This window comes from Eubalaena glacialis, chromosome 9, assembly GCF_028564815.1.
Source record: "Eubalaena glacialis isolate mEubGla1 chromosome 9, mEubGla1.1.hap2.+ XY, whole genome shotgun sequence".
Classification (NCBI taxonomy): Eukaryota; Metazoa; Chordata; class Mammalia; order Artiodactyla; family Balaenidae; genus Eubalaena; species Eubalaena glacialis.
In genome coordinates, this window is record NC_083724.1 from 8,034,759 (window position 1) to 8,049,623 (window position 14,865).

Genomic DNA, 14,865 nt, shown 5'->3' on the forward strand with positions numbered 1-14,865 from the left:
CTTAACCACTGGACCACCAGGGAAGTCCCAGGACACTTTACTTTCTTCCTTTCCAAACTATGACTTTGTAATACTATCACTGTTCCAAAGTCAAGATTGTGAAACAAAATAACAACTCAGAGCCTCAGGGTTAGAGCCCCTTTGCCATACTACACATAGCCTGATGATAAGAAAGTCCTCAATGGGGTAAACCCATAGATTTCTTGGATAGAACCACCCTGACCAAAGGTTTCATGTCTCATGAATCAATCCAGAATCTGTCCATAACTCAAATCTGTGACTCTACAGAGGTTCCAGATCTTAGACTGAGTAACCTCAGCCAACCTGAGATGCATAAATGACTTTGCCTTTCATTCAGATAGGGGAGAGCGGGGAATAGTGAAATAAACACAACCCCTGTAATGTTAACACACACTTTGAATTAGAAATTAATCTCTCCTCTACTAGGTTGTAAACTCCAGATCAGTATCTGCTTTCCCTACCATTGTGTCCCTGGCAGTTAGCACAGGGAGTTCCAGCCTCAAAATAGGATCTGCTTGATAAATATTTGTTGGTTGAATGAATATTGACTCAAATTTATTATTTAAAAAAGAAAGTGTATCTCATTCCTTGCTGGTAGGAATGCAAAATGGTATAACCACTTTGGAAGACAGTTTGGCAACTTCTTTTTTATTTTTTTATTTATTTATTTGGATGCGCCGGGTGTTAGTCACGGCACACAGGATCTTCGTTGCCACGTGTGGGATCTTTTAGTTGCGGCATGCGAACTCTTAGTTGCAGCATGTGGGATCTAGTTCCCTGACCAGGAATTGAACCCGGGCCCCCTGCATTGGGAGCGAGGAGTCTTAGCCACTGGACCACCAGGGAATTCCCAGTTTGGCAATTTCTTACAAAGCTAAACATAGTCTTACTGTTGGATCCAGCAATCAGACTTCCAGCTATTTACCCAAATGAGCTGAAAATTCGTGTCCACACAAAAACCTACACATGAATATTTACAGCAGTTTTATTCATAATTGCCAAATACTGGAAGCAACCAAATGTCCTTCAAAAGGTGAATGGATAGACACACAGTGGCATATCCATACCACGAATAGTATCCGGCAGTAAAAAGAAATGAGCTATCGGGGACTTCCCTGGTGGTGGAGTGGTTAAGACTCCGTACTCCCAATGCAGGGGGTGTGGATTCAATCCCTCCTCAGGGAACTAGATCCCACATGCATGTTGCAACTAAGAGTTCGCATGCCACAACTAAGGAGCCGGCGAGCCGCAACTAAGACCTGGCGCAACCAAATAAATGAATAAATATAAATAAATTTTAAAAACTTATATCTTCAACCTACTATAAAAAAAAAAAGAAAAAGAAAAAGAAATGAGCTATCAAGCCATTAGAAGATATGGAGGTGATCTTGGAGAGACAGCAGTGAGGTCTTAGTTCCCTGCCCAGAAATTGAACCTGGGTAGCCCAGATGAAAACCAGGAGTCCTAGCCGCTAGAGCACCAGGGGCTAGAGGCTAGAAGCAAAGTGGCCCTGGCTCTTTCCCCCATTTTTAAAATTTATTTATTTATTTATTTACTTATGGCTGTGTTGGGTCTTCGTTTCTGTGCGAGGGCTTTCTCTAGTTGTGGCAAGCGGGGGCCACTCTTCATCGCGGTGCGCGGGTCTCTCACTATCGCGGCCTCTCTTGTTGCGGAGCACAGGCTTCAGACGCGCAGGCTCAGTAATTGTGGCTCACGGGCCCAGCTGCTCTGCGGCATGTGGGATCTTCCCAGACCAGGGCTCGAACACATGTCCCCTGCATTAGCAGGCAGATTCTCAACCACTGCGCCACCGGGGAAGCCCTCTTTCCCCCATTTGAGAGCAAGAATGTTTCAAGGAGGCAAAAACTGTAAAAAACAGGTACAAACTTTATTATTAGAGACACAGCAGTATGGGAGAGCACACAGAGAAACAGTTTATTTATTTAAGTCGAAGCTAGGCAGAAATACACACCCAGAAAGAAAGGGTGTGGGCATCCTTTCTAATGAGGAGGGGAGTAAAGAGGTGATTTAAATCACTTATATAGGACAGTTCTTCCTGGTCTTTGTTTACCTTTGGCCAATTATCTCGTTTCTTTTTTCACACATGACTGGTCCTAGGACCCTCCCCAAGCTCTGTGTGCAACTTTTTGCTAAGATGGATTCCACCGCAGAGGCCTGTGGGTATATGTCCACACTTATTATGGGGTGGTGCCCCCTCCCTTTTTGACCCCCAAGGAGCCTTCCTGCACATGTCCAGACAGGGAAGTTTTCCTTGACCTCAGGAGTGGTCATCTTATCTCTTCAGCAGAGCTCAGCTTCTGCCACTAGCTCTGTCCTTGGAGCGTCTGGGTGAGAACAGAGCTTCAGTGTTACTCCACTTGACAAACCCCAGCTGTCCAGCCCAGGGGCCCATCTATCTCCTACTATAGAGGAACTTTAAATGCATGTTGCTTAGTGAAAAAAGGGAGTCTGAAAAGGCTGCATACTGTCTGATTCCAACTATATGACATTCTGGAAAAGGCAAAACTATAGGGACAGTAAAAAAGATCAGGGTCCCCGTGGTTACCAGGGGCTCGAGGGGTGGGGGAGGTAGGTGGAGCACAGAGGATTTTTAGGGCAGTGAATCAATTTTGTATGATACTGTAATGGTAGATATATGACATTATGCATTTGTCAAAACTCTTAGAATGTACAACACAAAGAGTGAACCCTAATGTAAACTATGAACAATGCATCAATATTGGTTCATCAACTATAACAAATGTACACATTAACACATGTTAACAACAGAAACTGAGTGGGGGTTATGTGGGAACTCTGTACTATCTGTGCAATTTTCGGTAAACCTAAATCTGCTCTAAAAAAGTAAAGTCTGATAATTAAAAGAGAGAGTAAATGAACGAATCTATAAAATAATTGGATTAAATTATTGCCAGCTCTGAATCACACTCCAGCTCTGTGCCTCAGGGTCCCCATGTGTAAAACCAAGCTGAGGTTTGAGTTTCGCGCCCGACGGGAGGAGAGGGTAGCTCTCCTATCGTCCAAGGGTTCGGGAGAGAACCCGATACCGTGCGCATTTGGACACCCAGGCCTGCGATGAGCCCCGCCCACCACCGGGAGCCCGCCCCCGGGAGCCAGTCCCAGGCCCACACGCTCCCGCAGCCCGGCTCATAGGCCGCGCCCTCGCACGCAATTGGCTCTCCGATTGGACGGCTCGGAGGAGGTGTTGGCGGAAAGGGTGAGTCTGATTGGCTGGGCGGGGCGGACGGTGTGCGACGAACATGGCGGAGCGCGGGAGGAAGCGGCTCTGCGGCCCGGTAGGTGGAGGGATGTGGGATCCCGCGGCGGGGCGCGGGGTGGAGGCAAGAGAAAGAGCCGCTTGGGGGCCCGTGGCGGGGCCTGGCCGCACTTCTAGCTCCCTGCTCGTCGCTGCTCCGCGGCCCGAGTCCCCGAGGTGCCGCATGCTCATGGCCTCAAGCACCCCTGTCCGGATGAGAACCGGAGGTGGGAGCCGGGGTTCGAGTCAGAGCCGGGATTGCGTTGGGTAACTCATTGCCCGGGGCCCGGATTCAGAAGACCGGACCCGGCTCGGAATCCCGAGCCCTTTCGTGGCGTATCTCTTCTGACACCAGGGCGACAGTGGGCAGGTCCTGTTCCCCTGAACCTGTTTCCTCTTCTCTCCAGTGGGAACGCATTAAACAATTTATTGAACGCTTACTGTGTGCCAGGTGTGGTCTCAGGCACTGGGGGTACGACAGGTCCCTGCCCTCCTGCTGCTCTCTCTGGGCAGCAGGAGTGTGTGTGTTGGGGGGAGGGTTCCCTCGTTTCCTCACCACCCGCATTTAAAGAGAGGGGACAGCTGTGGAGCAGCAAGTGGGACCTCCTCTCAGGTGTGACCATTCAGCCTCACTTCTATATCTCCTCCCACTCCTACTCCAGGGTGAACATGGCCAGAGGGTGGAGTGGCGAAAATGGAAGCAACAGAGTAAGTAAGGGACCGGGGCAGTGGGCTCAGATGGGGAGCTGAGCGTCTGTGCTCACCTCTCCTCGAGGCCACTCCATCAGTGCACAGCTGAATCTTGGGGAAAAGCCACCACATTTGTCCCCTCTAGGTCCCACAGTACCCAAAATGGAGAAGAAGGGGCCAGAAGCCCTGGGAGGCTCCTTTGGCTGCTCTCTCAGCAGCATTGGAGAGCCCAGGCTGACCCTACTGAGAGGACATCACCTCCTGGACTGCTCCAAGTCCTCCTCACCTCCAAGTCCCTCTTCCCTCCACCAATCGGGATGTCCTCTTATCCAGAAAAAGAGGAGAGGGCTTCCCTGTGGCGCAGTGGTTGGGAATCTGCCTGCCAATGCAGGGGACACGGGTTCGGGCCCTGGTCTGGGAGGATCCCACATGCCGCGGAGCAACTAAGCCCGTGAGCCACAACTGCTGAGCCTGCACGTCTGGAGCCTGTGCTCCGCAACGGGAGAGGCCGCAGCAGTGAGAGGCCCGCGCACCGCGATGGGGAGTGGCCCCCGCTCGCCACAGCTGGAGGGGGCCCTCGCACAGAAACGAAGACTCAACACAGCCAGAAATAAATAAATAAATAAATAAATAAATAAATAAATTTCTAGAAAAAGAGGAGAAAAAGAAGTGGAAGGATCTCAAGATGATGAAAAAACTGGAGCGGCAGCGAGTGCAGGAGGAACAGGCAAAGCGACAGCAGGAGGAGGAGGCAGCTGCCCACAGGGAGGATCGGGGTGAGCAAGCTGGGTCCTGCGCAGGGCAGAGAACGTTATAGCTGGAAGGGCCCTTAGGGGCCAGTGGGTCCAGACATCTTGTCCTGATGGAGAAAATGAGGCTCAGAGAATGGGAGGGACCCAGAAAACGGAGTCCTAACTTCCTACTTAGGTAGATTTCGATTCTGTGGAGGGTACGCATCATATATCATCACTTTATGCCTCTAGAACCGCATCACTGTAATGGTAGTTAATTTTTTACTTTTTTATTGATCACTTTGTGTACTTTAATTTCACTTTTCATTTAATTATTTTGATTTCATAATAAGAATGTCTCTTTTTTCTCATTAAATAATACATGCTCAAAACAAAACTCCCGAAACAGTACAGAAAACGATAAAGAAAGGAAAAATCCCAGCAAACATTGCAGTTAACGTTTCTCCAGCTATGTTAACACCCACTTATATACAGGTAGAGAGGTATATAGATACAGTTTTACAAAAGTGAGACTGCTTTATCCACGCACTTCTGGAGCTGTTTTTTCTCATCCCACATTGTGTCCTGGATGTCCTTCCGTGTTCGTACATTTGGATCTACCCTAACAAGTTGTACCTTTCCTCCTCGGCCAGACCCAAAGGTCTGGAGGGTCAGGGGGCCATATTGTACCCTGTAAGCCCAGTGGTTACCAGTGATGATGGTGACAGTGGGGACAGAAACTGAGCATGTCAGCTGTCTCAGACACCGGGAAAGCCCTTTATCTCCTGTGGCTCCCTTTGGACAACTCTGGGAGGGAAAGTGTGGTGGTCCCTCTGAAGCCAGCTGTCCTGCCTTTTGTGTGACCTTGGGTCACATATTTGACCTCTGTGGGCTGAAGGTGCCCCACCTCTCAATCGGGATCATGGTAGTACCTACTTCCTAAGGTTATTGGTTAAATGTGCACCTATAAAAGGCACTAAGAATAAATATTAACTCATTATCATCCCTATTTGACGCCTGGAGAACTGAGGCAGTAGGGGGCAGAGGATGTGAATATAGGTCAGTTCTTCTAACCGCTCCCTTGCCTTGCCCAGTGGTATGCCCTTCTTATGGGAGTCCTGGAGACCTCTGAGTCCATTTTCTTCCTGGGGAGATTGAGGCCCAGAGAGGGGAGTTGGATCTATGCTGCTTAGCTCAAAATTCCTCACAGTAGGAAAATTCTCTTAACTCTGGGCCCTGGGATTAGAGCAAGGGAGGGGAGGGATGGCCCTGGCCTCGCTGGCTGACCATGAACACCCCTGTCCTGCCCAGGGCGGCACTACACCCTGAGCGTGGCCCTTCCGGGCTCCATCCTGGACAACGCCCAGTCGCCCGAGCTTCGCACCTACCTGGCCGGCCAGATTGCTAGAGCCTGCACCATCTTCTGCGTGGATGAGATTGTGGTGTTTGATGAAGAGGGCCAAGATGCCAAGTGAGGGGCCATCCAGCGGGTCCTGGGGCTCAGGGAGAAGGGAGGGGCTGCCAGGATTGGCTGGGCTTCCCTTTTTTCCCTGCCTACTTGCCTGGGCTGAGAATCCTGTCTGAATGCCCCCATTGTAACCCTGGCGGGTCGAGTTGCAAAGCAGGGGCGCTGCAGAGGTCATACTGGTGGGAGGAGCTCTTGAAGGAAACCTGGCGGGCTTGAGCCCTATCTTTCTCTCTCCAGGACTGTGGAGGGGGAATTCAGGGGAGTCGGCAAGAAGGGGCAGGCATGCGTGCAGCTGGCCCGGATCCTGCAGTACCTGGAGTGTCCACAGTAAGGGCATGAAGGACAGACTTGCCAGAGCATGTGGGAGGGGTGGGCACGGTGCAGGTCGGATGGGAGGTGGCCTCCCTGAGATCTGCGTCCTTTCCTAGGTACCTAAGAAAAGCATTCTTCCCCAAGCATCAGGATCTACAGTTTGCAGGTAAGGCTGGGAGGGTCTGACCCCCATTTCCCATGGATCATCCCCCAGACCCTGAGAAATCATGATACAGTTGGGAAAGCAAGCCCAGGCAGGGCAAGGCCTGTGGCTGGTGGTAAGCAGCAGATCTGTGGCAGAGCTGGAACCTGAACCAGGGTTCCCAGCCTTACCTTCCACGCCTCCGTGTGCCTCTGCACCTCCCAGAATCTTCCTGGCCCTCCCCAACCACAGGGCTCCTGAACCCCTTGGACAGCCCTCACCACATGCGTCAGGATGAGGAATCTGAGTTCCGAGAGGGCATCGTGGTGGACCGGCCCACCCGGCCGGGCCAGGGCTCCTTTGTCAACTGTGGCATGAAGAAGGTAGGAATTGGAGGGTGGGTTGAGACAACGTTTCCCAGACACACCCTGGCTACGGAGGGCGCATGGGTGGGGAGCCCTGGCCCCAGGGATCTCTGCTTGCCAGCCCCCCATTGATGCAGATTTGGGCCAGAGAAGTGCCTAAAATGGGGCTCAACAGATAAAGCCAGGAGCAAAATTTACTGTTTTAGAAAAATCAAATCAACAGAAGATAGTCCTTATATGAAAAACAAACCAAAACAAAACCCGGGAAAATCAAGTTCACAATGCCTCTGGGGCTGCTCCAGGGCGCTGCCAAGCCAGGGATTGGGGATCGGAGCATTCATTTGCCGCCTGTTAATCCTAAGTCTCCTAGAGAAGGAGGCAGAAACATCTAAACGGATGAGGATCACAGATCTGAGATAACTGGCTAAAAACAGACCAGGATGACCCAGACCCAGATGAAGAGAGAAGTGAATGTGCAACCCTCAAAAGAGAAAGTGTCCCATCCTGAATTCAAAACTGGGACAAGGGAATTCCCTTGCAGTCCAGTGATTAGGAATCCGCGCTTTCACTGCCGAGGGCATGGGTTCAATCCCTGGTCAGGGAACTGAGATTCCACAAGCCACGCAGCACAGGGGAAAAAAAAAAAACTAAAATTGGGACAAAACACAAACATCAAGTGTCCTTCCTCACAGGCTCCCATGTAGTCAGCATTTACTTCATGCCAGGCCCTGTGCAGTGTAACAATAGCTATTGTTTATGGAACATCTTCTGTTTGACAGATTAGGACACTAAGGCTCAGAGGGGTTAAGTGACCACTCAAACTGCTATAGCTAGTAAGTGGCATAGCCACCAAAATGTAGGAAACTGGGATTTCATCTACTCATGAAATACTTCCTACTCTGTGCCAGGCCTGGACCAGTGTCTTTTTTTTTTTTAATAAATTTATTTATTGATTTATTTAATTTATTTTTGGCTGTGTTGGGTCTTCGTTGCTGTGCATGGGCTTTCTCTAGTTGCGGTGAGCAGGGCCTACTCTTCGTTGCGGTGCACGGGCTTCTCATTGTGGTGGCTTCTCTTTTTGTGGAGCACGGGCTCTAGGCACACAGGCTTCAGTAGTTGTGGTGCACGGGCTTCAGTAGTTGTGGCTCACGGGCTCAGTAGTTGTGGCGCATGGGCTTAATTTCTCTGCGGCATGTGGGATCTTCCCAGACCAGGGATTGAACTTGTGTCCCCTGCATTGGCAGGCGGATTCTTAACCACTGCGCCACCAGGGAAGTCCATGGACCAGTGTCTTGCAGTAGTCGTTTTGCAAGAATGGGCTCTTGGACTTCCCTGGTGGCGCAGTGGTTAAGAATCTGCCTGCCAATGCAGGGGACACGGGTTCGAGCCCTGCTCCAGGAAGATCCTACATGCCGCAGAGCAACTAAACCTGTGCGCCACAACTACTGAGCCTGAGCTCTAGACCCCCAAGAGCCACAGCTACTGAGCCTGAGCGCCACAACTACTGAAGCCCGCGCGCCTAGAGCCCGTGCTCTGCAACAAAAGAAGCCACTGCAATGAGAAGCCCGCGCACCTCAATGAAGAGTAGCCCCTGCTCGCTGCAATTAGAGAAAGCCCGTGCGCAGCAACGAAGACCCAAGGCAGCCAAAATTAATTAATTAATAATTTTTTAAAAAGAATGGTCTCTGTGAGCAGGTCTGGCCCAGGTGCCGGGGAGCGGGGCTCAAAGGGTGACCTGGACCCCTGAGGTGCCCCCGTGCCTGGGAGAGCAGTGACCCCCGCTCTCCTGCGGGGAACAGCACCAGTTTCTTCTGGCTTCTTCCCAGGAGGTGAAGATCGACAAGCACTTGGAGCCTGGACTCCGGGTGACAGTGCGGCTGAACCAGCAGCAGCTCCCAGGTACCCTAAAGCGTCCCCAGCCTGGCCAGCCTGCGGGCTCGGAGCCACCTCCTTCCACTTCCTTGTCCCCTCACCCCGTCTTCACAGCCTGTCTGCTTCCCCTCCAGAAAGCAAGACCTACCGTGGAAAAGTCGTGTCGTCACAGGACCCTCGCACCAAAGCTGGTCTCTACTGGGGCTACACGGTCCGCCTGGCCTCCTGCCTTAGTAAGGACAGAGCTTCCTCCTGTGAATATCCATCCTCTCTCTCTGGGAGGCCACAGAGAGCCTTGCTTGACCCAAAAGTCAGACCGGGGTCCGAACCCTACTCACTTGCCGTGCGACTTGGGCAAGTGCCTTTCCTTCTCTGGGCCTTGGTCTCCTTGAGTGCACTGCCTGGAATGCTTTTAAGGACTTCTGAGGAAAAGCGTCTTTAATAATGTCTGCCATGGGGTCCAGAATGGGGGCAAAAGGGCCAGATAAGTCAGAGGTCCACTAATTGCTTTTGGAGCTCCTTGCTCCCCACCCTCTGCTTTGTCTCCCCAAGCCAGTACACGCACGGTCTCTGCCTGTTCCATCGCTGACTTCCCAGCAAGAGTGAGGGGCCTGGCTGTGGCTCTCTTACCTAAACCACGCCCCCCAACACGCACGCGCAGCCAAGTGGCAGTGGCTTGTGGGGAACAGAGCCCCCAGTGAGCTGGCCTCCCCCCCAGGTGCTGTGTTTGCTGAGGCCCCCTTCCAGGACGGCTATGACCTGACCATTGGGACATCAGAGCGAGGCTCAGACGTGGCCTCCGCCCAGCTTCCCAACTTCAGGTGGGTCCAGCCAGGGGAGGAGGAATGGAGCAGGGGACAGGACTGGTGGGGGCAGAGCTGTACGGACCGGGCCCCTGCACATATGGGGGTGCTGAGAGCCCTGGGGGCTGCACTCAGTGGGCCTTGATGGGCAGTCAGTGACCCCCCTCCTGTGGGCACCAGGCACGCTCTCGTGGTGTTTGGGGGCCTCCAAGGGCTGGAAGCTGGAGTGGATGCTGACCCCAACCTGGAGGTGGCTGAGCCCAGTGTCCTCTTCGATCGGTATGTCAACACCTGCCCCAACCAGGGCAGCCGCACCATCCGCACCGAGGTGAGCCCGCCCTCCTCCCCGACCTCCAGGCCCAGCCTGCTTTGGACGGAGCCTTGGGGTCCATCCAAAGGGGGGCGTTGCAACCCTCTCCCCGTCTCCCACCCCGCCCAGGGCTGCCCTGAGCCAGCCTCCTCTAGGCCTCCTCGCCCCCTTTGGCCTCTCACCACAGCAGAACTGCAGCAGGGACAAGTTAAGAGTGAGCTGGGAGTTGGGAATCCTGGGTGCTGGTGCCCATCCAGCTGCTCCCAGGCTGGCTGACCCAGGAGACCCCACCCATCCCTGCTCTAGGCCTCTTCCCTTAGCTATACGCTCCGTGTTCCACTTCCCCGTGTCTGACCCTGGTGGGCAGGGCAGCCCTCCTCTCTGGCACCTCTGTCCCACAGGGGACAGGATGCGACCAGCTCTGAGAGCTTTCCACCTGGGCAGCCACTTCTGAGGGCAGCACAGAACGCTGTACCTGTGGGCACTTCCTGGGGGAAGGTGCCACTGCTTCCACTGGTCTCAAAGGGTGGTGACCAAACAGGTGGACAGCCTCAGTCTACCTGTCCCTGAGAGCCCTGCCAGGGCCAGGTGTCACACGCTTGCCAGCCACAGCCTCCCAGCAGGAATCCCTGCTCCCACCCTTCCGACACCTGCACAGAGGGCCCTCCTGCCCGTCACCTCCCCCTCCCCCTCCCCGACCCCGGGAAGCAGCTATTACGATCACCCCCATTTTACAGAGGAGGATACTGAGAAGCAGAGAGGTGAGGCCCTTTCCTGGCCAGTGACAGATCTGCAGGATGAAGCTGGGCCTGTGCTTCACACCCCCCTACCCCAGGCCCTGCTGAGGGCAGCATACCCCAAGGGGCTGGGTCCTGGGCAGTGGGGCACCCGCTAGCCTCCCAGGCCCCAGCCTGTTGCTGCGCTTCTCTTCCAGGAAGCCATCCTGATCTCCCTGGCTGCCCTGCAGCCTGGCCTCACCCACGCGGGTGTCCGGCCCAGCTGAAGGTTCTATCAGGCCCAAGATGGCACAGAAGCAGTGGTGAAGCCAGAGGTTTCCATGGGTCACCTGGGACAGACACACCTAAGACTTGTCTCCAAAAATAAACAACACCTTTAATTCCACCCAGTCCCCCCGACCCCACAGTCTGGCTGGGCTGCCTTTACTTGCTGCCTGCAGTGATGGCCTTAAGGCTGCCTGTCCGTGCCAGGATATTTGGCACAAAGAGCAGCCCCGAGGCCCGCTCAATGCTCTCGATGGGCACCAGGAAGCGCTCCAGCGGGACTGTCTCATCCACAGGCGCGTTGGGCATCACATAGGAGCGGAGTTCAATCTGCCCGCCTGCTGCCTCCAGGATCAGCACTTTGAAGAAGTGGGTGGGCACCGCCACGTGGTTCTTGCCAATTACCTGGTACTTCACATAGGACTTCCCATCAGCCTCCGTCCTGTGGGCAGACCCAGGCACACATGGCCTTTTAGGGCTCCTGGGGGCTTGGTCAGACCCAAGGCCACCGCCTCCAGGAAGCCTTCCCTGACCCGACCTCCAGCTTGTGTCAACCTGCAGGACCACCCCTCAGCATGAGGCTTCTTTGCCCTGCTTGGCTCCCCCAGGAGGCTGGGAGCTCCCTGCAGGGTAGAGACGCACTCTTCCCCTGTTTTCTTCATGTCCAACACTGGGTCAGGCAGAGTGGGTGGTGGCAATAAACGCTGCAGAAAGAATCAGGCCTTCATTCACATTCATCCGTGTGGACCCTTGATTATTGTCTGTCTCTCCCTGTGGAGGGTGGGCACCAAATGGGCAGGGCTGTGGCAGCGGAATTCCCAGCACCAGCACAGGGCCTAGGGCAGAGCAGGTGCCCGGAGCACTGGATGGGTGACTTCAGGCTAAGTCTCCACGGCCTCCGCTCCATTTCAGCAGGCCAGAGGAGGCACTTGCTAATTAAAGTACATCAGTGTCCCAGCCACCGCCGCAGCAGGCCCGTGCTGAGCCCTTACTACGGTGACATCCACCATCCCGCTTTGTCCCTTAAACAACCATGTCGTAGCTAATGGGTATTATCCCCATTTTACAGGAGAGGATGTTGAGTTCATTTGCCCACGGCACCCAGAAACGAGGTGACAGGGCCTGGATTCCATCCCAGGCAGAGCCAGCTGTTTGGCCACAACCTCTAGCCTCACTCATCCCAGTCCTCAGCAAGCTAGAAAAATCACCAAGCAAGCTCAGAAGAGCTCAGTCCCTTCTACCTGGGAGGCCAGGCTGCAGAGGAACAAGAGTAAAGGCTCAGGGTCAGGGAGATGGAGTTCAAACCTGGCTCCAGGGGAAGCATAGGGGAAGGCTGCTCCAAGCAGGGGAGACCGAAGACGAGAGCCTAGTGCAAGGGTTTCTACCCGCGCAGAACACAGAGTCAGGTGGATGTGAAAAGAGATGACACAGGAGAGAGGAACAGGGCAGACTGAGGGCCTGGTGCCCACGGGCAGAGGAGATGTCTAGGTGGGTACCCCAAAGGTCTCTGTGGAGTAGAACTGGGGGGCCCGAGACAGGGAATGGACAGACTCGCCAAGAAACCAGATGAGTGGGGACCTGGCGGTGTTGACACAGAGCCTGAGGGGAGACTGGACGGGATGACTGGGAGGTGCCCCCCAGCTCTAGCCTTACCTGGGCAGGAAGAGAGGCCCCGTGCAGACATAGACATTTTGGTAGGTGCGGGTCAGGCTGCGGCTGTACTTTTCCAGGTTGTTCCAGGCATTCTGGTTGAGGTGGGGCACCTGGCAGGAGAAGTGGGCTTCAGTGAGGCTGGCTGGGACACTTGCAGTCAGAGGGCTGCCCCAGGCCCTGAGGGGCTGGCACTGGCATGGAGCCAGAAGGTTCCAGCGGGGGTGGGGGGTGGGAACAAGCATGCGGAGGAAGGTTCATGGAAGGAGAGTCACTTAGCACACATAGTCACGAGGGTGGGGCCCGGATAGAGCTCAAGGAGGTGCTACTTTCGTCCAGCTAGACTGGGAGAACTAGCATCCCAGGTCTCAAAGCTGTTTCTCGGCTCCAAAGAGCCATATGAAGGAAAGGAGCAAATCTCCCCGAGAGAAACAGGCCTGCCCCCTGACCCCAGGGGCTCATGGGAAGACCAGCTCTCCCAACCATCTTTCCTTTCCTTTTCCTAGTCTGAACCGCATGCAGAGCTCAGCGGGGAAGGTCAGGAATCTGCTCCTGACTCCACCACTTGAGCTCTCCAGTCCTCAGCACAGCGTCTAGTCAAATGGGTAGCACAGTCAGGTCAGAGAGGCTGGGACCTCACAAGCCTCACTCAGAGCCTGACACCCGTCTCCACGTGGGTGTCAGGCCCTGGTGGGAACAGGGCTAGAGGTAGGGCGGCTAGTCCAGGCGCACAGCGACTGCTACTAACAGCCACTGCGTGCAGCTATCTTTCCTTTTACTCCTGGAAGGAAGGCAGGGTAGGACAATGGCTGAAAGCTCAGGGTCCTCTAGGCAGACTGCCTGGGTCTCCACCCACTGTGACACTGTGCCAGTCACTTTGTCTCTCCGAGAATCACTTCCCTCATTATAGCTGGTATTTATTGAATGCTTGCCGCGGGCCAGAAAGTGTGCTCAGTACTTTTACGTGCATGGTATCCCCAGTTCCTCAGCGCCTCTGCACGAGGTAGGTGAATAACAGTTTTATCCCCATTTTACAGACAAGGAAACTGAAGATCAGAGAGGCGCCCGGGGGCCCTCGGTTAAGATCAGAGTGCAGAGTGGGTGCTCAGCGCTCCACCGCTCCGTCCCTTCCGCCTGCTCCGTCCCTTCCGCCTGCGGCGCGCGGTGTGTTTAGCCAGGCCTCTGGCATAGAGCGCGCACTCGGCAGCTTTCCCATCTGCAGGGGAGCAAATCGAGGCTCAGAGGCGAGCGGTGGCCTCGCCTTCCGCCGCCGGGGCAGGGGGCGCAGGCGATACCTGGGGTGCGATGTTGCTCAGGTAGAAGGTGTCGTCCATGGCCTTCTGGCTCCAGCGGTGGTTGGCGGCGGCGGCGAGATGGCCGCGGTCGAAGCCGCTGCCCCCGTAGTCGGCGTTGGTGGCACGGTGATACGCATGCACCGAGTCGTCCTCGTGGAAGTCGCAGGAGCGGCGGTCGCCGTCGCCGCGGAGGCTCTCAGGCCGCAGCTGCTCGACCACCCAGAGAGCGCCGCGGGTGCGCGGGTCGTAACACAGCATGTACGACTCGCGGCTCTTGAGCTGCGCCACCCCGGGCAGCCCGTACTTCGCCAACTCGCCGGGGCTGCCGCCCGTCGGAGCCCCGAGCACGGCGGGAAGCCCGGCCGCCGCCGCCACAGGCAGCACGGGCAGCCGGCTCAGCAGCCCCGGCGCCACCCATGCGTCCGCCCGCCGCCAGGCCTCGGCGGCTGCACCCAGCCCTACGCCCAGCGCCAGGGTCAAGCCGGCCCGAAGCAACTGCTTGGCCATGGATTGTGGCCGGAGCACGGATGGAGAGCGGTCCGCGGAGACGAAGGAAAGCCTCGCCGTCACGCGTCCGACCCGGGAGGCTCTGAAAGGGGCCGCACAGGCCTGCGGGGCCCACCGCGAGGATAGCGCCGAGTGGAGGCGTGAGACAGCGGAACGCGGGTCCCTTCCACTCCCGAACGCTCCAAAGTATTAATATTATACTCAGGAGGCCAACAGCAGGGGTCAGGACCGGCCCAACTGGACCTCCCGCTGCCCTTTCTTCGCCCTTGTAAGACTGGGCGCTGAGGGCGTGGCATCGCCGCCGCGGTTTATGATTGGCTGTCCCCAGAACCGGCTCCGCCCCGCCAGGTCGCCTTGGTCTCCACCGAGGGATCTTCCCGCTCCGCCAACTAAGATCCCGCAAGCCCCACAGCGGCCAAAA

At 55.2% G+C, this 14,865-nt stretch overlaps 2 protein-coding genes across 3 annotated transcripts; one reads left to right on the forward strand and one right to left on the reverse strand.

Moving 5' to 3' along the window:
• The first annotated feature begins 3,289 nt into the window (after positions 1-3,289).
• On the forward strand, positions 3,290-11,708 carry SPOUT1 (SPOUT domain containing methyltransferase 1). 2 transcript variants are annotated; one of them, XM_061199805.1, is made up of 12 exons: positions 3,290-3,338; positions 3,961-4,006; positions 4,639-4,764; positions 6,031-6,190; positions 6,425-6,514; positions 6,616-6,665; positions 6,867-7,024; positions 8,833-8,905; positions 9,013-9,111; positions 9,597-9,699; positions 9,862-10,009; positions 10,926-11,708. In XM_061199805.1, the coding sequence occupies exons 1-12, from the start codon at positions 3,303-3,305 to the stop codon at positions 10,992-10,994; spliced, it is 1,158 nt and encodes a 385-aa protein (XP_061055788.1). In that variant the 5' UTR covers positions 3,290-3,302; the 3' UTR covers positions 10,995-11,708. The 2 variants fall into 2 exon arrangements, with proteins under 2 accessions (XP_061055788.1, XP_061055790.1); XM_061199807.1 differs by having other exon boundaries at positions 6,894-7,024.
• ENDOG (endonuclease G) lies at positions 11,080-14,798 on the reverse strand. Its single transcript, XM_061199808.1, has 3 exons — positions 13,938-14,798; positions 12,646-12,755; positions 11,080-11,434 (listed from the first exon to the last, which is right to left on the reverse strand). The coding sequence occupies exons 1-3, from the start codon at positions 14,442-14,444 to the stop codon at positions 11,152-11,154; spliced, it is 900 nt and encodes a 299-aa protein (XP_061055791.1). The 5' UTR covers positions 14,445-14,798; the 3' UTR covers positions 11,080-11,151.
• Positions 14,799-14,865: the final 67 nt, after the last annotated feature.

Coding starts and splice junctions, on each gene's coding strand:
- SPOUT1 (XM_061199805.1), top strand. CDS start 3,303: ATGGCGGAGCGCGGGAGGAAGCGGCTCTGCGGCCCG. Junction 6,666..6,866: donor TCAGGATCTACAGTTTGCAG/GTAAGGCTGGGA, acceptor TGCACCTCCCAG/AATCTTCCTGGCCCTCCCCA. Junction 7,025..8,832: donor TCAACTGTGGCATGAAGAAG/GTAGGAATTGGA, acceptor GCTTCTTCCCAG/GAGGTGAAGATCGACAAGCA.
- ENDOG (XM_061199808.1), bottom strand. CDS start 14,444: ATGGCCAAGCAGTTGCTTCGGGCCGGCTTGACCCTGGCGCTGGGCGTA. Junction 12,756..13,937: donor TGAGCAACATCGCACCCCAG/GTATCGCCTGCG, acceptor TTCTCCTGCCAG/GTGCCCCACCTCAACCAGAA. Junction 11,435..12,645: donor GGGCCTCTCTTCCTGCCCAG/GTAAGGCTAGAG, acceptor GTCTGCCCACAG/GACGGAGGCTGATGGGAAGT.